Raw genomic sequence first — 24,168 nt, 5'->3', positions numbered from 1 at the left:
CTGCAGTGGCAGGAGCTATACACCTCCACACAGAGTAGTTTCAATGCCCAGACTCTGAACACGTATCTGTGACACTCTTCTCTTTATCTAGAGCTGTCACCTCTCCTGCAGGACACATGGCAGCTGTCATGGATGTGGATGGTCAGCAGCATCTTGGCTGCTTCATGTGGGTTTCTCCAGCTTGTGCATGGGACTGGTCCAACCATTTGGGCTAGAGGGTGAGGTGCTAACTGGGATCCTGGGTGTGGGATCCTAGCTCAGATGCCCTCACTGAGAGTGCCCTTCCAATGCCTCCATGCACAGCTCCACCAGCTCTCTGCTGTGCCTACAGGATAATCTCACTCTCCAGCAGGGCCAGGGGCTGTGGTCTCCTGGTCCTGTGGTCATCTCTACAAGAGCAGTACCACTACAAGCAAGCAGTGCCTCAAGCAGAGCATCACATAGAGCAAGCCTATGTCAGAACAGATGCTGACACATCAAGGAGTATGCATGCCACTGGAATAGCACAGGGCATGTTCAAAGCAATGAGGTCACTCCTCATAAGTATTTGCTCTGAGTCTGCTACCTTGGACTTTGGTTTTCCTTGCCTGAAAGAACTGGCTCGTGGCAGAGTAAACTGCTACAGTTCAGCTGTGCTGGACTCATCCTGAGTTGGTGTATTTGCTTGCTGCACTGCCATGCCTTGTCACCCACTAGATGCAGGGACGCCCCTCCTGCATCCCCAGTACAATCGCTGTGCAAGGCCACTGCCCTGGGGACCTGCCACGGGTCTCTGACAGGCAGGTGGGCTTCCCATCCATGTGCTGCAGGGACAGAAGCAGTGTGAGGACCTTCTGTCCTATTCAGCAGGTTGTTGACACCAGAGGGGGACAAGCAAGGCCGAGAGCATGCCTGCCTGCACCCAGCACTGCTGCAGGGCTGCTGGTGCCAGGACAGCAGGTGAGGACACTCTGCCATCTTCCCCAGCACTCCACCTTCAGCCAAGTGCCCACAGTCAAGGCACCCGGCCAAGATGGCACTACCAGGGGCCCTTACTCAGGCTTCTGGTACCATGAGGACAAACCACTGGACATCACCCCACTTCCACCACTGACAACAGAGACATGTCTTTTTGCTGCTGAAATAATTCCATCGGACCAAAGATCCCTTCCCTCATGAACACGATTTTGATTTATAAGGAGTTGTGGATTTTTATTTTTTAAGACTGCGTGGCCTGAAAAATAATCATAAAATGCAGAAGATTGTTTTTTTCATTTAAAACATCTTTTAACTCCTCAGTGGCTGAAAACCAATGAACAGAACAAAGCCCCATAAAACAAGGCTCTGCTTGGATGCAGTGAGCTGAGGCTGTTTCACACAGTCCAAGAGAGGTTCAGACCCCAGCTGAAGAGACAACATGTAATGACGATAGATGAGTTTTGTTCTCTGAAGTCACCCAAGTAAACCTCAGGCCTGTGTCCGGGTCTGTGTCAGTGAGTTCACCAGCAAACCAAACCCAAGGCTGAGTACTCTTGGAGGCTTCTGCACTGCCACCTTTCTGAAGACACATTTCCCTCACCAAGAAGATGCTGGGATGAAGTTGAGTAAGAGGAATGGCACTACCCCATGCTCCCCGCAGCACCCATGAAGGACCTCAGGGCTGCCCTTCGCAAACGCTTTGCTTCCCTTTTTTATTCGCACAGCAAGTGATACAGACAGACCTTTAACCAGCGGGGCCCCATAGTGAGGGCATTTGTGTCCCATGGCGTAGAACTCGCCGCTCTCCTTGATCAGCAGCGCCTTCCCGCAGCCCAGGTCCACCTCACGCATCCTAAGGAGGAGGAGCACAGAAGCAGGTGGCAGAACAGCTGGTGCCAAGCCCTTCACCCTGCACTCCAGCCCCATTCCACCCTGCCCAGCTCCTCCTTCCTCCAAACTGCTCACCAATGGCTCTGGGTGGCTCCCAGGTATTGCCACCCCTGCCACCGAGCTGGCCTTGGAGGTGGCTCTGCTGCTGCCAGCCCACACCAGATCCAAGCTGGGTCACCAGGTGGCAGCTTCTGTGTCTGTCACTGTGCTCAGAGGTGGCCCAGAGCATCTCTGCATGGCTGGGACATGGCTAATGGCTTCTCCACAAGCTCAGGAGGCCATTTAAGGGTCAGACTAAAGCTTGTCAATAGCAGTGAAATCAAAAAGCCAGCCTGGTGTTGCCGCGGCATCAACTCCCCTCCTGGCCAGAGAGCAGTCAGCAGGTCCCCAGGCTGGTGCTTTCTGAGAGCCAAACACAACACCTCTGAGAGTGAAGTGAGGCAGTGCCCAGGAGAGGAACCTGTGACCCTTTGTGTGTTCTGCATCAGGGGCTGGGCTCTGGTCCTGGCCACGTCATATGGGTCACATTTTTCTGATAGAAACCCCACGACATCTACACCTGACTCCCTTGTTCTTTTCTTCTGCTGTTTTGCAGAACAAAAGTCATATGGCAACCTGCCCTCCTGCTCAGGCTGCTGGCCCAACTCTGCATCACAGTGGGGTTTTGTCTCCCTGCTGCCCCAGCACTCAGCTTCACGCTTTTACAGGAGCCAACCTAAATGCAGGCAATCCCCCAGGAAACAGTCAGGTGCTCTTTGAAGCACAGCTGTTGCTTGTGGAGATACCCTGGAAAAAGCATAATTAGCACAGCAAGAATCCTGTATACAAAGTTTATGGTCTCATGAGGGGTCCCCCACCAGCCACATCAGGCTCTAGCCCCAGCCACCCTTGCCCTAGCCAAAAGCACACTTTTGCCAATCACTCACCCTCTCTGCAAAACCAAAACCAAAAAGCTACCACAGCATCCCCGCCTGCTGAATATGTGTTTAATGATGCTATCAGTGCTGGGAAGCTGAAGTTTAGAAAATCATATAGGTTGGAAAAGCCCTTCAAGGTCAAAAATCCAATCATCAGCCTGACCTACCACGTCCCATCACTGAACCACATCCCTAAGCACCACATCCACACATCTCTTAAATACCTCCAGGGATGGAAACTCCACCACTTCCCTAAGCAGCCTAGTCCAATGCTTGATGACCCTCGCCATGGAGAAATTCTTCCTAATGTCCAACCTAAACCTCCCCTGGTGCAACTTGAGGCCATTGTGTCACATCCTATCCCTAGTCACCCAAGAAAAGAGACCAGCACCCTCCTCGCTGCAACCTCCTTTCAGGTAGGTAATTGTAGAGAGAGCTGCAGAGTGTTTCCACTTCATAGCCCTACTATACCCCATGCAATCCAGAGCCCTCTGTGAGGTGCCAATGCAGAGAGGCAAGAAGCCCTACCCTTGCAGAGAGCTGGGCACAAAGCTAGTGTAGACCTGCTGTTCCTGGGATGTTTCCTCTCCCCAAACCAGAAAGCTGAACTTCAGAACTTGACGTTTATCCAGAAATCCCAGCTGTTCCCTTTGAACTAAGCAGAACGTCTCAGCAGCAAGCCTGGCACATTCCGGCTGCATTAGGTGTACTGTATGTATCACTGGTGTGCACACAGCAAACCCCCTGTGCCATGTGCGAGCCACAAATGCTGTGTATGCACACAACACCCCCAGGTCTCAGACGAGCAGGACTCACTTTGCAAGCTCATTGCGGTTTGGGTAACATCAGGCTGCAGACACACTTCTCCTGGTGAAGAGGGGTGTGAGACCAGTCCACAAGCATACCTGAAACACCAGACCTACCTCGGACAAGTCCTCAGGCACATGTATGCTTCACCTGCACGAACTGTCCCACTAGAGTAACAGCAGATGCTGACTTTCTTTGCTACCTGGGTCAAAAGCAGCAGCAGAGCTCATCACACTTGCCCTGGGAGCCATTCTGCCCTGTAAGCTGGCAGACGCACTCCCAAGCAAGGCAGCTCTGCTCCCTCCCCGTGCAGGACACTTGGCACTCGGGTGTCCTTCAGTCAGCACAATGGGAATAGAGCAATACAAGTCCTGCTGCATTCCTCAGCTGTGCAGTGCTTCAGATAAAACCTGTGGTTCTCGTTAAATGACAACCAAAACTACATAGGAAGATAAGATAAGATAAGCGAGTTTACAACTTACCTAAGGAACTGTGTGATCTGACAGAGGAAAAAACAAGTCCTGGCATCTTGAAGGCAACACACAGCCACCTGCAAGCTCTCAAGCACGCACTTAGTCCAAAGTGAGCAAGAGAGCGACTGGCACTGCACTGCTCCCCACTGAGCTGTTTCCCCAGCGGTAAATTTGTCCTCTTGCCCAACTCCCTTCTAACCTGGGCAGCACCAGCTCAGCTCTGGCACACAAAGGACATGGTAGAGGAGGCGCAGGTGGCTGGGGGCTGCTTTCTGGGTGCAGCTCCCTGAACCAAAGACACAGCCAACTGTGTGCTCCCCACCCTGGACACCCCGGAGAATGGGCAAGGCAGTAGCAGAGCTCATGCACCAGAATCCTTCACTGGTTCTGCTGAGACCATCCTGGTGCCAGAAAGTTAAAAACTAACTCTATTAGAAAAAGCATATTAAAATGTCCACTGTTGGGAAATCTGCTGCAGTACTTGGTAAAACTTGTTTCAGTAGTTAAATGCACACAGTTGAATTGTGAGCCAGTTTCCTGACTGATTACAGCTTCTAGCTCTTGCCTTAGCTGTTGCCTGTTCAACCAAGGAGCTTTCTGCTACAGCATATGTGTTCTTGCATGCTGCAGCCTCTCACCCCTCTGTGACCTACAGAGTAAACCAGGCTCTTCCACTCATTTTCTCTGCTATACTGCATGCTTTCCAGGCAATATACTTACCTAATCCCTAGTTTTCCAATATGCTTCTTGCACTGGGGCACCAAAACACAGCAAACTCTTTTAGGAACACCCCAGACATAAAGTTAGCAGAAGCTGCCTCCACGAGCGCCTGGCATTTCCTTGGCTGCAATGACTACAGCAGCCATCAGGCTACATCTGCTCCCTCTTGACTCTGGAAATTCAGTAGGGCAGATTCACACTCAGGATCGCCCCTGTGCAACAAATATTCCCCAGGACTGTGTCTCTTTTTGGCTTTGCTCTAACCACAAGGCCATTCCAGTACCTGCCTGTCCTCTCCCCAGGTCCTACTCCCCCTGCCTTGCCTCTGTCCATCACTTGCCCGAAGCAGCCTTACACCCACTGTGCCTTCCTTACACCCGGTGTGTCTTTACTGATGCCTCACCCTAGTCTCTCACCAGAGGCCTCCATCCTTCCTCTGAGCAGCAGCAGAAATCGCAGAGTTGCCCAAACCTCACATGAAGATTTAATCCAGCAGAGAGCCCGGTGCATCCCTTTGTAGAACGGTTTAATACATAAATTCTCGGAGATGAAGCACAGTTTATTCCTGGATGAACTTTGCTAACAAGAATTTATAGCTCATGATGCCCCATAAGTTTAGCACGAAGTAACTTGTATTAAATGGATTATTCTAGATCATCATCACATATTATTCTAGAGTATCATCACATGCAATAGCAAATTAAAGCAAATACTCCCAGATTCCAACTGCATCCAACACATCCAACATCACCCAGCTGCTCACTGGAGTCAAATTACATTATTTTTCACACAGTTCAGCCTGCTTGGATTCTGTCATATTAATGGAACACGCTGCAGAAAAGGCCCATCTATCCCAGGTAAGAAAAATGTGCCTGTATAGCTCAGTGACTGGGACAGGCACTTTTCAGAGTCCAGAAAAGTCTTAAATCAGGGTGAAATTGTGCACAGCTGAAGTGTGTCGCCATTAGCCAAAACTTTGGAAAATTGCATTTTTGGTGAATGAACAAGTTGAAAGAAATGAGCTCAGCTGGAGAAACAAGGCACTGCAGAAATGGTGGAGCACATGATCGACCCCATCCATCCCACACATGCACTATTCATGCTGCTTCATAAAAATACTAAGGCTAGAACACTACATTTATTTTGTAAATTATTTGGAAATTTAAATAATAAATTAATAATAAATTTGTAAATTTATGATTGCCAAGGTTGTCTAACACAAGCTGAACAGAGTCTGCTGAGAAGTTCTGTTACAGAACATCAGGTCTGTCTAAGACGGGTCCCAGGGAGGACTGCACACTTTGAAGGGAACAGCAATAATTCAGGTAAAAAACAGTTGTTGCTACTTGTCTGTGATGTTATTTTATTCAAGATATGAAAGCAAAAAATCATTTTAACAAGTTAAATCATCATCTCCAGAAACTAAAGAACCAGGCAGAGGGTTTAGCTTGAATTATAAGGTCTCCCAAGATTTTTCAAGCTACCTATAAAGACTTTAGGCACTTACTGTCCATTCTCCAGGTCCTTCACATGGCACACAGATGCTTCCACCACATCCTTTGGGTTGTGGTAAGGATTGCTGGCAATGGGATGTTCCTCGAGATGATAATGCCGGGCAGTCCCATTGACTTTGTAAATCAATGGGCTGGCTTTCCCATTGGGTGACATCTCCTCTTTGCTTCTCTCCTTCTCGGGTATCACCACCTCAATTTTCACTTCAACTGCAGGAACAAACAAATCTCCATTAAAACAAAGCCAGAGGTTTTGCTGCCATGATGCCTCTCCCTCCTTCCTTGGACTTCAAAAGGGGCTGACAAATGTCATCAGAACTGACATTTTCTGTCAGCTTGCTTGGGAAAAAAATATTTGATATCAAACTTGGCTTGATTACTTGAGTCCATTATTCCACTATTCTTTCTCAGCTGTGCACCTTGGCATTCATAAAGTAAATATTCTTGCGAGCAGGCATAAGTCATTGGTGCAAAACAATCCATCTATCACAGTTCCTGTCCTGTTTAACGGAAAATAGCTTCAGGAAGTTAAGCGTGAGCGCACCAACAACTCTAGGTCTCAAATAGACTTCAAAAAAATCTTTTGATTGCTCATAGATAACATTACCTGGAAGCAAAAGCCAACACTGAATGGTGTATAAAGCCGGTTCATTAGATGGAGAGCAATTAATAAGGAACTAGTATTAAAAATGCTCAACATTATTTCTGTAAGAGGTTTTCAGTGTAGAGTGAATATTCAGCATTACAGGGGAAAAGCAAGAATTGTCTGGTTTAGTTAAGTTTATACTATTGAGCAAGTTTGACCATAAAAGCATCCCTGGCCCTGTAAGGCCAAGTGACAGATTCTGGCAAAGCACGAGGATCTGTGCCCAGGTGGGAGCTGGGCAAGCACTCTTCTAGTCTCAACCTTTCGGCTGAATGTCCGTGTCTGAGCCCTGCCAGTGTGATCCACCCGCGCCTGGCCCCGTGCCCTGGTGGCAGCAGCCTGCCACCAGCTGGGCAGTGGCGATGTCCCAGCTCCAACCTGCCCCTCCGACCCGTGCAGAGGCGTGGGGGCACAGGGGCCCTCCCGACACCTTCGTGAAGATCACACCCACACAGAAGTCCTCTGCGTGGGAGCCAAGAAAGCTGCCCCCTGTAATGGGAACCCCTTGTACCCACGCAGTGGTGCTAGGAGTTGCCAGGAGAGGTGCTCCCACATCAGCTTGTTCCTAGAGACTCCAACTTGTGAGCGACAGAAAGTGGGAAGAATTTCACTGGTCGTTGATGGTACTAGGCACCCAGCCTTGGGTATGACTAGTTAGGGTCTCTGAGCATCACTGGGGTGCCACTGAATACCACAGGAGAAGGAAGACAGTCACTGTACATGCCAGGGCCTTCAAGGAAATGTGTTTTCAAATCAGTCATGCCAGATGGCAGCTTTGACTTTAAAAATATATATTTCAGGTCCATAGCTGTCAAGCAAGCATAAAATATCACTTTATCTCCTAGGCACCTCATGAAACGAAAGCCATTAATATTTATAATAAACACCAGGGGATTTTATAGTGAGCTGGGTATAATTGCCAGAGACCAAAGAGGCATCCCAAGCACTAGCAAAGCCCCACTGTTTCCTGCTTAACAAAGCTGAGTATACAGTCCAGCTGAGATGAGCGGAGATGTCAGCACATTTCACATGATTTCTCTCAATCCAGAAGCAGAGATGAGGAAAAGGCTGGCATGGAGGTTACCACATCGGCAATCTTTCAATAAACGAGTAGATACCAGACAAATTAGGGAAAACAAATATTTTTTTCTCAGCAGGGAAGACACTAGAGCTGAAAGGAGCAAAGGAAATCACCAAGAGATGATCTCAAAGGAGATGCTCCAGCCATGCTGCTGCAGTCAGAGCACAGAGGCTGCCCCTCGCCCGCCTTGGCACGGCCACGCAGAACTCTGCAGCTGTGCCCTGTTTAGGACAACCACACTTTTCCACTTCTGGCACACTGGGGGACACCAAAGGACAGAGCCAGAAAAGTGAAGATCTACGTGCCTACGCTGAACTGATGGAAAGACAGAAAATGTGAACTTCTGCTGCATCACTGTATCTGCCATCTGCAGGAGTTACTGCACACAAGTAGGTCCAGCTCTGTGCACTGAAATAACAAGCGCTGTGATAAGCCCATGTCTTCCTGGTTCTCTCCAGGGGCAGTGCAGTGACACAGCTCCACTCCAGCAGGCACCCAGCAAAGAGACTGCTTTTTTAAGTGTGGCTGTCCTATGGCATTTGGAAAAGCAGGCATGAATTTTCCAGGACAGAGCCAGGCAATGTAATATACATCTGTTTATGTCATTTCCTGCAAAGTACTTTCAGCCAAAGAAACGCGAGAATCACTTCATACAATTATGAGGTTGATCAGTAATTCAGCAGGAGCTAATGCAGCCACAGTTTCTTGTGACTAACAGCTCTGTAACAGGCGATACTGGGGTTGCTAAAAATCAAGCATCAAAATGAGGTATTTTTAGTGAGCATGAAAACAAAGTGCCCTGGACTGCTGTCTGCCCCCAACCCACACAGGGTTGCTGGACCCACAGCCGGGCATCACCGCTGCAGCAGCCCCCTGTGCGGGATGATTCCTTTAGCGATGCTGATGCTGCTGAATTCTCTGCTCGTTACAAACCCCCTAGCAACTGGCTGGCTGTCTCAAAATTTAGTTTTCCAAACGATGTTTGGATCATGTGAGCACACGGAGCACCTGAACTTGCATGAATGAAGATGGAAATTTAGATCTGAGCCTTTTGCTTGTTTCCCTGTCAGGAAGCTACCTGCAGAAAGCAGCAGCTCTCTGGCACCACTACACTGCAGCATTCTGCATGTTGCTCAGCTCTCATTGAGCAGGGACTGGTATGCCACCGAGCTCTGAACAAATGTCACCAAGGAAAGGAAAATGAAGCACAAGGTCTTATCCCACTATTTCAGGTCCCTTGTCTCCATACAGGCTGGTTCCCTTTTGCCTCTCCCAACCCTTTGTCCACCCCAGCCCCCATCTACATGTACACATGCTCACCCATGCCTCCTGCCCACATGGCCCTGCCCAGTGCTTCCTTGTCCCAGCCTTCTTCTCATCATCATCATCATCCCCCCAGCACAGCCCCAGCTCTGTGTGAGATGTCCTTAACCTACAGGTACAGCGGTGCAGGCCCATGGCAAGCAAGCACTGGAGGGTAGGGAATAGCTTAGTGTAAAAATCCAACAAGTCTCCTACTGTAAAATCTCAACAGCTCAGAGAGCTACCGGTGGAAAACAGAGAAGCACTGAGAGCAGTAGGTGATGGAACATCAGCACAGTACGAGTGCGCAGAGGCTGAAAGCCCAGCTTGTTGTTGTGAGGTTTAGCTTTCTGAAGCCAGCAGGGAGTGAGGACATGGTGGTGGGACTCGTTGGGGACCTTGACACTGCCCTGCCCTCTTTGTGGCCTGAAAGAGACTCAAAAGATGGTAGAGTTAATGACAAAATCATGAGATCAAATGTGTCTGGTTCTACCCTTACCAAGATCCCAAAACCCAGGACATGGGCAGTGAGAGATGTGACAAACATAATGATAATAATAATAATAATAATAAAATAAATATATGTATACGCAGAGACTGAGGGCTAGGCTTCAGAACAGTATCTGGAGTCATGGGACTGCAGCACCAGAAATAACAGGAGATTACATTGCTACTTGAACATAAGTTCTTAATTAAACACTGATATTTATATCAGGATTGGTCGGGCTCTGCAGCAGCAGACTTTGGGGCTGGGTGCAGCCAGCACAGTTATTTACTGCCTGCAGGACTCCACTCCTGCACTGGTTATCTGCCCATCAAAAGGTCTTCCTGGAATACAGAAATGTGTTATCAAGGTTATCTTAAGAAATGCTGAGGCTGTTTGGGGAAACTGAGGGTCTCTCTCAGGTGTAAGAAGATGGAGCAGATAAGGACCTCATACAGACTTCTCAAAAGTCTCTAAATAAGTTAAATTCTATTGACTTCAGGCTTTACCTGCAATATTTCCTTCATGTTGAAGCAGTACTAATAGAGAAAACAGCGCTACTTTGTCCTTGCATGGCCTGCTCCTCATTTGTGCAGGGGATAAGTGGATTTTTAGAAATAGTAAAGTCCAGAGGCTAGCTCTGATAGTTCACTATTCCTGCAAGAAACACGAAAAACGTGTGTCATAAAAAGGTTGTGAAACCTCTGGCAGAGCAGTCAGTATCTGCAAATCTCTATTTGTTTATCTCACTGCACTTGGAGGTTTTATAACCACCAAGGTGAAGCGCTTGCAGTCATTGGTGTGCTAACAAGGGCTGGGGAAAGGCTCATCAAAAGATTCTAAAGGCTGCTAATCAAAAACAGAGTTGCAGGAGTGTTGCTTGCAGGATGGCATTTTCAGTCATTTGCCCTACAATGCAAATACAGCTCCGCATGAAAATACGCAGCTCAGGAAATGCGCCTGCAGAGCACTTCTGTTTCTGCATCAGTCCAAGATTAAACACAATTTTGCTGATGGTATACAAAATAAAGTGGAACTGCCAGCAGACTTTGCTACAAGTTCATTCAATGATGGTGTTTATTCCTGGATGTGTTTTCACTTCTTAAAGACTTCAAGGAAGGCTAGAAACAGCGTGGTTCTTCACAAAAGGAAATTTACAGTTCTGCAGGGAATGTGAAGACAGGAATTTGACCACAGCATCCAATGCCTTCTTATTTGGGCACCACAATCTCCAGTGAAATAATCACAGCGCAGGTCAATGACAGAAACCATCCTTAATTTTTTTCCTTTGTGTCTCAGAAACTGCCCACTTCAGCATCAAAGAGAACTTGTACGCAAAGCAAGGGCAGACAACTTCAGTCTAGGGACACTTGGTGGCTTGCAGACATGTATCACAGCAACAAACTCTCGAATCCTTCAGCCTGAAATCCCCACTGCCTGAGACAGTGGAGACAAATTGCCCCAAAAAAGGTCCATAACAGGAGTTTTTCCACCCAGAGTTGCTACACGTGGATGGCTGACTGATCTGACAGATCAGCGCCGTGAGCTGATTTCACTTTCACTTGGGCATGAGCAGGTGGCAAGGACAGGGAAGTCCTTCAGGTCCTTCTCAGGTGGCCAAGATGAAATGCAGGACACAAACTCTCCTTGGTAACACCAACCTGACACCTGTGAGCCCTCAGGGACTGTGCATGGTGAGCGATGCAGAGCCCCAGGAGGCTCAGCGCTGAGGGAATGTCTGAGACACACTGCGAGTGTGCAGGAAGAGAGGAAACATCCTCAATATCCAGCCACCAATGGGTGCTTCACCCACCAGAGACAGAACGCATGAGCAAGCTTCACGAAGAAAACACAACCTAGAGAGCAGAGCGTGACCTAGGTACAGGCCTGGTCTGGTGGGACTGAGAAAACACAAAGAAAACACAAAGAAATCAAGAAGATGGTCCTGCTGCCTTCCATCCTGGGAGACGTCTAGGACAGTATCAAGGAAGGTGCCTGAGCCACACACACCTATGCCAGGACAGCTGCCACACAAACATGCCGGGCCATGAGAGGGCCGGGTATTTCCCCAGGTGTGTCTGCCAGGGGATGGCAGGAATGGGTGCCTAAAAGGATGGGGAGAAACAGGAAGGGCGGCAATGGTTAGAGGAGATCAGTCAGGAGCCAGAGGCAGGCAGCAGCCTGGGACTGGGTGGGATGCAGCTGAGGTCCAGAGTATTTGTGTGGGGCCACAAGGCAGCTGGAAACCAGCTAGTGATGAGAACTGCAGCCGACAGGGAAGGGAGGTCACTCTGGGAGGGAAACGTTCCTGCAGCCTCTGCATCCATGGTGGCTCTAGGCTGGGCGCGTGCCCTGCATTCCCCCACAGCCGAGCCTCCTCCTGCCCACCCTGCACACCCCCACAGCCCCGCGGGACTCCCCGCCGCAGCCAGAGCACAGGAATTTGGGGGATTATCAGGCTGTAATCCTCCCCGCAGGAGCAGAGAATTAACATTCCCCAGCGGCGCCCGCGGAGCTGCTGCTGACCTACATCCCCGCCACGGCCGTCACCTGGCTTGGGCTTGGAGAAGCATCCTCCCATGGCGAGCCGAGCAGCGCCCCGCTGCAGCCCTCGCGCTGGACAGGACACAAGCCAGGGACGGGGACGGCTGGAAGGTCAGCAAGGGCACGGGCACATCCTCGCATGGCAGCCCTCCTGCTCACACCGTCCTGGGCTTCGGGCTTCCTTCACCACCTGCATGGGGGAGAAGAGACGCATGAGAAGCAATGCCAGTGGTGAGGGTGGGTGCAGCCAAGGGGGAAGGAAAGCGGCCGGCAGCACGCACAGGCTCCCCAGGCACATCCAGTGCAAGACGTTGCTGCGAGACCCAGGCAGCCGGTGACACAACGGACAACGTGAGACTGCAGCACCAAGGTCACCCTTCTGAGATCCACCAGAAAGTTCCACCACCCTTTTGAAGTTTAAGATTACAAACCCCATATGATTTATCCTCAGGCTTCATTGTACTTTCCAAAGCCCTGTCTTTGGTAATTAAATCCTTAAGCACTTAGGTCTCAGCCCAAATACAATGATTAAACCATAAATACAGTTCGGTCAGATTTCTACTTTTATTATTAGATGATGGGAAAAAAAATAAAAATTAAAAAAAAAAAAAATCCACTTTACTCATTCTGCAGTCCCTTTCCATTAAAACTTATTCCTGCAGAAATCCCATTCCCTTTGGAACAGTTATTTATCTGAGACAGGGTTTTCATTATCATGCCATTTTGCACCAAAACCACGTTTTAATACTGTTAGGTCAGAATATTTTATGTTTAAGTGGGATGGCCAAACAGAACTTCAAATTATATTTAGCTCATTAGCTTTGACTGATATTGCTCTCAGTTTTGGTACAGACTAAGAATTGGGATGAAGGTTTTAGGTTATACTCCTTGACTGGAAATAGTGAAGATCCACATAACATAACTGGCAATAAAATAAAGCATTTAATATCATTATATATATTATAAAATATATGTATATTGTAAAAAAATCACCCATTTGCACCTGTATCTGAACTGATTTACTATGGTTTCACCATCTGTTTTTCACAATGCCTTCCAAACTCAGCAGGAAGGTAAAACAGCTTCCAAAGAACAGATTAACATAGGCAAAGAATACTTTTTTTTTTTTTTTTTTTTCAGCTTCAGTGCTAGAAGTGCCTAAAGACCTTTCCAATCAGAAGAAAATACAGAAAAAATAAGTTCCAGGAGACAGGTGCCAAGCATTGCCATTTCTCCCCAGGAAATGAAAGCTTGGCAAAGGTACAGAAAAAAAGAAAAGATTTAACCACTTGCTAGAGCCAGTCCTGCCCATGGCAAGCAAGGGCTGTGGTACAGCCAGCGCCCAGAGCTCCAGGCTGGCTGATCTGCTGGGTGGCCAGTCAGCCACCAGCAGCATTCCCTCTCGCTGAGCCAAGCACTCTGTGCACATTTATCTCCTGGAGATAAGATAAGAAACTACGAGGCGCGGGTTGCTCCCTGCCAGGGAGGTTAGCGCGCACCCAGTCTCTTGCCAGTGTTGAAACCCCTGGTGCCTCTGTCCCGTGCCGTGCCCCATCTGGCTGAGCTGGGAACGGCTCCCCAGCACCAGCGGCACCAGTCTGGTGTCCCTCCAGCAGTGGCTGGCTGTAGGACACATGGCAGTGGGACATCTCCAGGTGAAGCATCCTGCTTCTCCACCATGGGCTCCAGCAATGGGAGACACAGCCACCATCACCACAGGCACCTCTGCAGAGCACTGACAGCACCTTCCTTGACACAGACTACATCAAAGCATCACAGACATGCCCTGTCCTTAACCAACAGCTCAAAATATCCAGACATCTCTCCCCCTTTCCAGCTCTATCTCTCCAAAACAGACAAACTTCCCACCTACAAACTTCCCTTCTGCTGTTTGTCTCATCCACGTATGGCATGCCCTCAACAAAGTCCTAGGTGTATTCCAGGAGCACCTTCAAAGCCTGGAATATGTTAAATTAGTAACCAAGACTATAGAGGAACACAAAACTGGTGCCTTACCAAATGACATAAAGCGTGAGTGCCTCATGACCAAATCCAAGAGGTATACCAATATGAGATAGACTGTTAACAGGACTAAAAATGCACGAGTTTGCCTTCAAGTACCTGTTTGTGAGAGCCACATTCAAAGAGCTATTGGATGTGCACAGAGCTACCAAACAAGCTCATTTGCAAAGGGAATGAAGCAGGGAAGAATTAATTCATTGAGTGGCAAGGGCGGGAACACTCAAGGAAAGCAGCACGCCAATACTTATGCAAGAGCAAATGCAAAAAAAAAAAAAAATCAAGTAAGAAGGTGCATAAGTGCAGAGGAAGATTTGGAAAAAATACAGCAGCAAAATCACATGCAGAAATTGCATGGACCTTTGCCTAAACTCACAGGAAGAAACAGAAAATGGTTTTGTATGACAGAAAGAGGGTCTCAGCTGTTGATGTATCAGTGATACAGGACAATAATTTACTGTAAAACAGTAAAAACAAATACCATGTAAAGGTTGGTAGGAAGCCAAAGAGGAGCAGCTAATGGGCAATGAGCTTGGTGCTCAGGAATTCCTCAGCATCGTGCCAGAAGGCAAAGTAAAATCACACTTGAGCAAATTCAAACTGCAATGAGATGCTGCTACGAGTAGAACGCTCCAATGGGACAATGTGAATCACATGGAGGGTGCAAAGAAAAGCAAAAAAAGAAAGCTGAAATGAAGATACCTTCACCTGCAGGGTGGCAGGGTTTCTTCTGGAACAACTGGAGCTGCCTCTCTGGAAGACAACCAGCCTACTCTGAGGCATGCAGTAGCGATTTGCAAAGCAGACTCCCAAGCAAACTAAAGCCCCAGCAATCCTAAGCAGACCATTTGCTGTGGTTTTCCTGCAGCAGAAGAGCTGAAAGACGCTCCTGCACTGCGAGGACCAGGACACTTCACAATACTCCCAGGACTATTTGTCTGGGATGGCTCTGCTTTTGTTTGGACCTTAAAGATGGCAATCTGAAGCAATCCCATCAGGTCCACTTTGCATCATCTGATTGCCCCGCAGGATGGTCCCCGCAGGCCCTGGGGAAGCACACGCTGTGCTCGGGCTGAACCCTTGCTGCCATCCACTGCCTCCTGGAGCAGGTCATAGCAGAGCACGGCACACGCTTCTGGGTCTCTCTCCTCCACCCAGCCACATATCTCCATAAAACTTGCAGGAACTTAAAGACTAACAGGTTAAAACTTACAGGGGATAGATAGAAAAACAGAAGACCAAACCACACACCCTCCAGGCCATTTCAGGTCAGTGATTCCCCATTTTGCAGAACCAGAAATCCAGCTGTGCCCTTGATCTCTCCAACACTCTTCCCCATGGCAGTTTTGTTTTTCTAGTTTTCAGTCATTTGTAGCATAGATATTCTAAGGAAATGTCCTAGAGCTTCAGGCTCAACAGGAGCTGCTATTTTTTAACTGCCCCTGCATACAATAATAATTTCTTTTCATTGTATCTCAGTTCCATTGTTTGCAAACATATGCCTGTTTCTGTCTCAAGCACTTTGGCCTTCAATTATTACAAGTTACTGCGGATAGTTTTTGCACTCGCAGCATTTGAAGAACTGAGCACTTTCTTCTCAGGGCATCCTTTGTGAGCATCTCTGAAGAGTCCAAGTTAGAGGATGCCAAAGGCATTTCTTTTCTGCTCAGTATAAGGACACCTAAATGGGGTCTCAACCGTCCCCATGTACTCTGTACGCTTGGATATCACCAACTGCCACAATGCACCTAGGTCTGAGAGAAGGGAGAATAAAGTCAATGGAGGTGTCTGTGCCCAGGGACATTTTCCCAACAGAGTTTTTGGAAGGTGCTTGATGTCTACCAACAGTGCCCCTTTTCTACCTTACCCAGGTAATCCCTTATCTGGAAGGCCAGATAAGAGATTTTAGCCTTCCAGAAACCATCTGCAGCTGGGGACTTGAACAAGGAAACCCCTACAATCTGCTCCACTGCCCTGAACAGTCACAATAGTGCTGGACATGTGAAACTGTTTTTCTACACCCCTCACCCAAGCTCTTTAGCAAAGCCTAGATCTCAGAACACCACAGCATGGACTTTGTGAGAAAGAGGACAAAATGCAGAAGGGTGAGCACAAGCTTCTGGCTCCTCTATCCACCCAATGAGCCCATACGCAGCTTTGCAGTTCTTCCTCCACCTTCCTCGTGGAGGCCCCCCAAAGGGTTCTTGCAGCGAAGAGCACAGACTACATCACCTCCTGGCTGTGGCTTGTACAGATACGGTGCTTTCAGCTCTGTCCACTGGGTCATCCAGCAGTCTGGGCCCTCTGCAACCAGACAGTACACTGCTGATTTTCCATCTGAACTCTACTCTGAACCGAATCTATGTAAAAAAAAAAAAAAAAAGAAAGCAAAACGCCCATCTACTACCAGCATGCAATTCCGTGTGGATCAGGGACATGAGGGAACAAAGTATGAATGGTAGCTCTGCATTTGCTCAAGAGCAGATCCTCCTGGAAGCTGTGCCAAGGCACATGGAAAAACAAGAGGTGACTGGTGACAGCCAGCATGGCTTCAATAAGGAAGGGCAGATCATGCCTGACAAATTTGAGCCTTCTATGATGGGGTTATAACATGGGTGAAGGGAAGAGTATTTAATATCATCTACCTGGACTTGTGCAAAGCATTTGACACTTCCCTGCACAACATCCTTTTCTCTGAATTACAGAGACATGGGTTTGATGGATGGACCACTCAGGTCAGGCCAGGTTAGATGGGGCTTTGAGCAACCTGATCTAGTGGAAGGTGTCCCTGTCCATGGCAGGGGGGTTGGAATTAGATGGTCTTTAAGGTCCCTTCCAACCCAAACCATTCTTGGATTAAGTCATTTCCTGGAAGACTTGCTTCACTGCAAACAGCCCTTGCTGTTTTCGTGACTGTCCTGCTGCATTTGTCTGCTCAACAGCAAAGCCTCTGTCCTGCCGTTTGGGCAATAGTTCCCATCCCCTGCCTTTGGTGTGGCTCTGCAGCTGGGAACCCAGTGCAAGTCCATCCCTGGTCCCAAAACTCCTGTTTGCTCTGATGAGCAGAGAACCATGTGCCTTTGCTAGTGAGAGAGATTTGCGTTTGTAAGCTGTGCCCCCATCAGGAGAGCAGGAGGAGCAGGGGGCGGAGGCTCAGCGCATCTTGTGGCATTATCCACTCTTACAGGAAAGAGCTGGCTCTGACTCTGGTCCTCGCTGTGGAAAAAAGTAACCCTTGATCCCAAAGTGTACCATATCTATTGCAGAGTTACCTCCTTCCCACCTCTCTGCACTTGCACAATATTGTCTTTCACACGGGGCACAGCAGGGACCACTGAGCAGTTCCAGCAGGAGACCTGTTTTGGATCGGCCTTGCAAACACTGCGAAGAACAAACCCCACCATGGCACAGGGCCCGGTGGATGCTGCACCGCGTCCCGTCCTGTCCCGTCCCACTGCTCATGCTCTGCTCCCCGGGTGCCTACCCAGTGGCTCAGCCACGAACTGGTTGCAGAAGGACCGCTGAGGAAGTAGGAGCACGGCCCTCCCACGCCACAGGCTGAGAGCAGACTCAGGCACTGGGCTTCACCATGAATCCTGAGGCTCAAGTCCCTGACAGCCCCCAGACCCCTCACCAGCCAACCACCACCCCCAGACCTGCTGGTGTCCCCCTTCCCACTGAGTCCTGAATGACACGGGGGCTCCAAGCCCTCCTTCCCTACCTGCAGCACACAGCAGTACACCCCAGCTCCCCATCCCACGGGGCATGCCCCCACCACGTGCCCCCCACCACATGGCCAGCTCCACACGGCCAGTGCGCAGCACCAGAAGACCCATCCCCAAACAGCATTCCTCCGATGATTACAAACCTCCTCCAATTTCCATCCTAAATACACCCACCTTCCCTTTCATTTGTACCTACACGGTCCTCCATCCTCAGCAGACCTCTTCTCTCCTTGGTGTTTATCCCAGCACATCCACCAGATCCACATCCAGGCTCCATTTTGTATAAGTGAGTTCTCCTGGTGTCCTCCTCAGACAAGGGTTGGCCATTTCCCTTATTTTTAAGGGGATTTGCTCTAATTTGATTTTCACAAAAATTACCAGAGCTATAGAGTGGGCCCCCACATTCTACCAGACCCTGCCATGCCTGGCACAGCAATGCAAGTGCTCCTCTGAGCTGAAAGGTTTTAGGATGGTCACTGCACATCCCCCTGCTCCAGATGGCTGTCCCAGGCTGTCCACCTCCATCATTTCCTAAAGGTTAGCTCCTGTTTCACAGCAGGAACTTTTGCCCCCCTCCAGTGCACAGCCTTGTGCACCTCTTCTCCTCCATCTCTCTGCTCGGTGGGGAGGTCCCAGGCACCAGTGATGCCTCTCACCATCCTCAGCAAATTTCATCAGCATATGCTGCTTTGTGGGGCAGAGGTCATTAATTAAAAAATGTAATCTCCTAAGATCCCTGTTGAAATTCCATTGCGAGCTTCTCCCCGTTCTGACACCCCCTCTAGCACAGCTGTTTTCCTGCTCTTTCACCTTCAATGACGACCAAGACCCACAGCAGCCCTTGTAGCCCACCAGCCAGCACACCTGCCAAAACCAAGTGGCATCAAGTGCAGCCAGCATCCCCAGCCGAATGCACCTTGTTCTCTGCCAGTCGTGGCATCTGTCCTCCATCCAGGGCACAGCCAAGTGGCCGAAGGCCCCACGAGAACACAAGGAGCTTGGTGCCAGAAGCTCCAGTTCCATGCAAGCTCTGGCTCCGTGGAGCTGAGCTGCCCCAGAGCTGGCTCTTGGCTTCATCTCCAGAATAACACAGGCTCTGCTGCCAAGGAAAGCAGGACTCTCCTCTGGACACACAACTCCAAACACAGCCCATGTGTGGCCAGAGCATCAGGGGTGCTGAAGCACTTCCCAGCACTGACCCAGTCATGCTGTGTGCTCTGTGTTATCAAGGCAACATGCATTTTTAGAGCAAGTCAAATGTGTACTTTTAAAATAGTCTAGGGGTGACAATATATGGGTCTCCAACCTGGAGGTTATGGTATCACCTGTTTCGGGAACTGTACTACAAAGTATGCACATGGGATCCCACTGCCCAACCCTCCCACTCCCAGTTTTTCCGCTATTTTCACTCCTGTCCCTGGGAGCAGACTTGGGAAGCCCATCCTCTCCTTCCTGGCCCCACCTCCAGGGGTCCCCTGGCAACTCTGGCAGTGTCGGACCCTCACCCACCCCCCACTTCCCCTCCTGCTCCTCCCAGCACTTTGCTTCCCAGGGAACCTGCAGCGTGCCCGCTCTCCTCAGCACACCCATGCCTCCAAAATTCTCCCTCCCCAGCTGCGGCTTGCCCTGCCCTGCGAGCTACCCAGTGGAGACAGAGGTTTGCTTCGCATCGGCATGGAGAAAACAGTGGATTTGGCTTTGTTGGGTGCTTTCTGATGTCCATGAGAAACAGAAGCTAAATTTACGATGCAAAATGCCAAGAATAGCTTGTGCATGCCTGCAGCCCTACAGATGTGGTGTAACAGCCCCATCTCTTCTGGCTCAGTCACTGAGGATGGGGAGAAACCCCCATCCTGGTGCACTTGCCACTAGAAGTGATTCCCAGTGGCAGCAAATATAGCTACAAAGCTGCCATTCAGCATGCCCTGATGAGTCCCAGAGAAGCACAGCAGGAACACTCCGTCAGACTACAATTAGCCACAACTGCTTTACTGGTTGCTGCTTCAGCAATTTATAGGCTCCAGGTTAAAGGCTCAGTCAGCAGTGCTCTCATTGCCACCGCTCTAATACATCCTCTGAAAGCTGGATTGGAAATGTTCTGAAATTAATAATTAAACAAGAGATTTGGTTCAGATCTCAAAGGTATGCCAATAAATAGAGAAATGCTGAAAAGTCTCCCAGGTGCAGACTGCTTGATGCAAAAATCAAAGTATTTCACAACACAAAAGAGGTTTAGTTCTCAATCACTCTCTTACAGCTAAGACCTTCTCCGGCTTGCCATCATTGCCATTTCACTATTGCACAAGAGAAAATCGCGTTTCCTACAGAAGCTGCAAGCAGCGCAAAAGGAGTTTGTCATAGGAATGTTTTCCAAGACTAACAGCTAAGCACAAACCCACCAAATTTGAGCTTCCATCCATCACACCGGGAATCTGATGCTTTCATACAGAGACCATGCAGTTACCCACTTATACAGTCCCCCGTTCACTCCTGCAAGGGCAGATTTACATCTGTATGTATATCTGGAACATATGCATTTTGCCAGCCCACCAGCTGCTGGTCAATGAAACCGTGGCTGTTTGCCCAGGTGGGATTATAATCCCCAGATACCGACAAAACACATCCCCCAAACTTGGAGGACACGCTGAGCATTTGGCTCATTCAAAAATATGGGGGGGTTCACGAGAAACGCGGCTTTCCTTCGCCAGCGATCGTGGCCCGTATTTTCGCTGCTTTGATTCCTCGCTGCATTTCAGAAGAGCAGGCGGTTCTCCCGCAGTGCCGGCGCGGCCACCGGCCGGTCTCCCCTCGGCCCCGCAGGTTGCTCCCGGTGAAGCTCAGCCCCGCTCCGCCGGCCGGGAGCCGCCGTTCTGCTCGGGGGACATCGGAGGGTGGCAGCGGGCGGCACCCCCCCGACCGAAGGACCAAGGGCAGCCTGGATGCGGTCCCTGGGAGCCCCCCCTTTCCCCCTTCCCGGCCAGGCGCCGAGCTGGGCTGCTCCGGGAGCGGCTCCGGGAGCGGCTCCGGTGTCCGCACCGCGGCGGCTCCCCCCTCCCCGGGACGCGGCCCCGCGCGTACCTGGGCAGCGGCGGCGGGTCCCGGTGCGGCGAGCGGCGCGTCCCGCAGCACCGCGGCCGCGGAGGGGGGGGGGGGGGGGTGAAGCGCGGCCGCCCCCAGGGCGGGGCGGAGCGGGGCGGAGGCACCGGCACCAGCACCGGGGCTGCGGGCGGCGGTGCGGGGCCGGGTGCGGGTGGGCTTCGCGCCCAGGCGGCGTGGGTGTCCGCGAGGGGTGCCCCCCACGGCGGGCAGCACGGTGCCCGTGGGGAGAAGCGGGACCCGTTACCAGGCCGCGGCAGGGGGGTAGCGGACAAGTCCAGCGATGCTCCGGGGCATCGGGAGGCCCCTGCCACTTTAGCGAGACCTCCGCTGCTCGCCTCGGCTTTCGGCAGCCCGGTGGCGGGCGTCTCGGAGCGGCGGAGGCGTTTCGGGAGAGCCGTTGCTGGTGCTGCCCGGTGCCCCGGCTTTTGGCCGCGAACAGCCTTTGCTGATCTGCTTCTGAAGAGCGAGGCAGGGGATCGCCATCTGCTGCCTGGGCACAATCACTCCTGCCTTCTTGGAAACGGCAAGCCTCATCCTTTCCTGGATCACTTATTTTACATCGCCCTTCTGGATTTACATTTTTCTATGCACTTTGGAGATGCGGATCTATTCCCCCTCCTGCCTGCCTGGCATGTTTTCTACTTTCCTCAATAAACAACTTTCCTTATCCATCAGACTCTGTTTGGGAGAATGTCAACATCTCTCTATGCCTTTTACTTGCACATGCCCCAAATATATATTCTGTTTTTCCTCTCTGAATTTTGAGATGCCCCTGGATACAGAGAAAGGTTTTTTTTCCCCTACACGCAGACTGTCCTGGGTCACTGTTCTCTTACACCCTGACTCCCTGATGCTGTGCAGGATGTTGACTGCCCTCTAACGCACAGCTCTACTGCTCCCTGATCCAACTGATACAAAAGGCTTAGCTGGGCTGCTCAGATCCATTTTTTACAGTTGTTAACAACAGCTCATTCCCATGGGATGCAGTACAGCTGGCAGCGGGGACCCATGGCTCCCTGACCCACACGAACTGCCCTGTGCAAACTGCCAAAGTCTGTCCCATTAGCACGTCCTGTTCACAGCACTCCTTGGACTGCACGTGTGCAGTGCTGGAATAGTTTAGAGAGAATCTGCTGCAGAGAGGCTGTGACCTGGGCCCATACTAGGCAGCATGAGGCAAACATTGATTTAGAAGTAGGGGCCTAAATTATTTGATGTTCCCCAATCTGGATGGTTTTTGGGTGTTCCAGCTCCAAGCCACCACATCTCCCCCAGCTCATGCTCCCCTCATGTCACTCACCCAACAGTGCTCTCAGGTCTTTCTATCTCCATCACCTTTCTGCGATCAACCCAACATTTTGTCCCTGCTTCCCCATCCCTCCCTAAGACAAGATACCAACTTCATCGTTCACACTGCCACCAGCCTCTCTCTGACTCACACACAGTCCTGTGTACCCATCTCCTGCTGCAGGACAGCATCCTTGCTCCTGGCCTCCCCCACTCTCCTCATTCACAGATACTGTTCTGATTACAAATGACAAAGGTACTTCATGATACAGATGCCCTGAAACAGCACGGAGCCCACCCCAAGGCCATGCTGGCAAGGTTATGGGGGTTCCATTTGTTTTTCCTTATGGCAAAGATCATGAGGTGAGACTTGTTGGACTTGTTGTAGCTGCTATTCAGGAAGAATTTTCAAAGATGTTGACTTAGGTGTGGTCCTAAGTCCTTCATCATCTTGTCTGTAGTGAACTTACTTCAAAGTAGGAACAGGACCAGAGAGACACTTTTTCTCATACCTCTGTTACCATAGAGAATGCGATAACAGCTAATAGAGTTCATCGTCCATAAGTAATATTTCATTGGACTTTCAACAGCTGGTACAGTTGTTGCATCCCGTACATTATAACAGAGCCAGGATCCTCTGATCGTTTCTATATCCTGACTGAGCAGCTTCAGGCAAAGGTACTTTAGCTGATAGGACAGACACTGTGCCAAGAAACTCTTCACACTGGAGATGCTCCTCCAGTGTAGGAAGAGTGAGGATTAAAGACAGCCGCTTGATGAGGGACAGAAATTTGCTTCTCACACGTTCTGTTGTTTCTATTCCATTGTTCACAGGAGAGAGAGCTTGAAAACACAAGGGCTAGGTGTTTGCCTCTGCAGCCAGATGCAGTCTGATGCTTGCAGCCCAGTGCTGGTTTTCTGATACCTCTTGTCCTGACAGGGAACAGCACCGAGCACACGTGGATCAAGGGAAAGCAGTGGGGATGGGAAGAGATCATTTAAATCTAGCCCTCCAGAATGACAGAAATAGTACAGAACTGGAAGTTCTGCAGAATATAAATTCCTGATGAAGCTCAAATTAAGCCCAGCCATCTGTCCTCCCTTGGTCAGTTCTCCCAGCTAAGACTTTTTCTCTTCTCTCTTCACTTTGTCCCACACCCGCACTGTTTCTAATTTCTGACAAGCTCTTGCCACCTTTTCTGTCCTCTCCAACTGACTGCCCAGCCAGCACGCATTGGTCCCTGTGGCTTCGGGTGCACTCTGCTCTCAGCCAGCTCCCAGCCTAAAGGTCTGGCATGCCCTGCCCAGGGACACAGACATGGAGCTTTCCCACTCCCACATGGGTGACAGCTCTGGGCTGGTAGGGGTGAGCCTGAGGTCAGCTGTCAGCAGAGGGGACAGCAGGGTTGTCTGTACAGCAGCATCAGGAATTTCTGATTGAGGGCTTTTGCTTCCCGCATGCTTCAAATACTGCAGCAACAACATGCTCTCTGGTAGTTTTCATGCAGTATCCTAGCCTAATTTCTCCAGGGCCGCAGCACTTCATCAGGGCCCAGCCTGGAGATGCATCTGGGTGCCCGAGCCAGCCTCTGGTGCAAGGGGTGGCTGGAGGAGCAGGCAGGGAGGAGAAACTGGGAAGCGCTGCTCACTGCATCGTTCCTCGGCGTCAGCACTCTGCTGCCCACTGCTGCCTTTTTAGGCTCCG

The 24,168-nt window shown here is 50.1% G+C and overlaps 1 protein-coding gene across 1 annotated transcript in view; it reads right to left on the bottom strand.

Annotated features, from left to right (window-relative positions):
* AIFM3 (apoptosis inducing factor mitochondria associated 3) overlaps positions 1-21,225 on the bottom strand; it is a 40,473-nt gene extending 19,248 nt beyond the window's left edge. Inside the window, exons 1-4 of the mRNA XM_035340895.1 lie at positions 21,156-21,225; positions 12,340-12,523; positions 6,273-6,486; positions 1,701-1,810 (exon numbers count right to left, since the gene is read on the bottom strand). Of these exons, the coding sequence (XP_035196786.1) occupies positions 1,701-1,810; positions 6,273-6,486; positions 12,340-12,370 (355 nt within the window). The 5' untranslated portion in view covers positions 12,371-12,523; positions 21,156-21,225. The remainder of the gene's footprint in view (positions 1-1,700; positions 1,811-6,272; positions 6,487-12,339; positions 12,524-21,155) is intronic.
* Positions 21,226-24,168: the final 2,943 nt, after the last annotated feature.

This window comes from Oxyura jamaicensis, chromosome 15, assembly GCF_011077185.1.
Source record: "Oxyura jamaicensis isolate SHBP4307 breed ruddy duck chromosome 15, BPBGC_Ojam_1.0, whole genome shotgun sequence".
In the NCBI taxonomy this organism is placed as follows: domain Eukaryota; kingdom Metazoa; phylum Chordata; class Aves; order Anseriformes; family Anatidae; genus Oxyura; species Oxyura jamaicensis.
The sequence above is the reverse complement of the archived record's forward strand: the minus strand, read 5'-3'. Positions and strand labels throughout refer to the sequence as shown.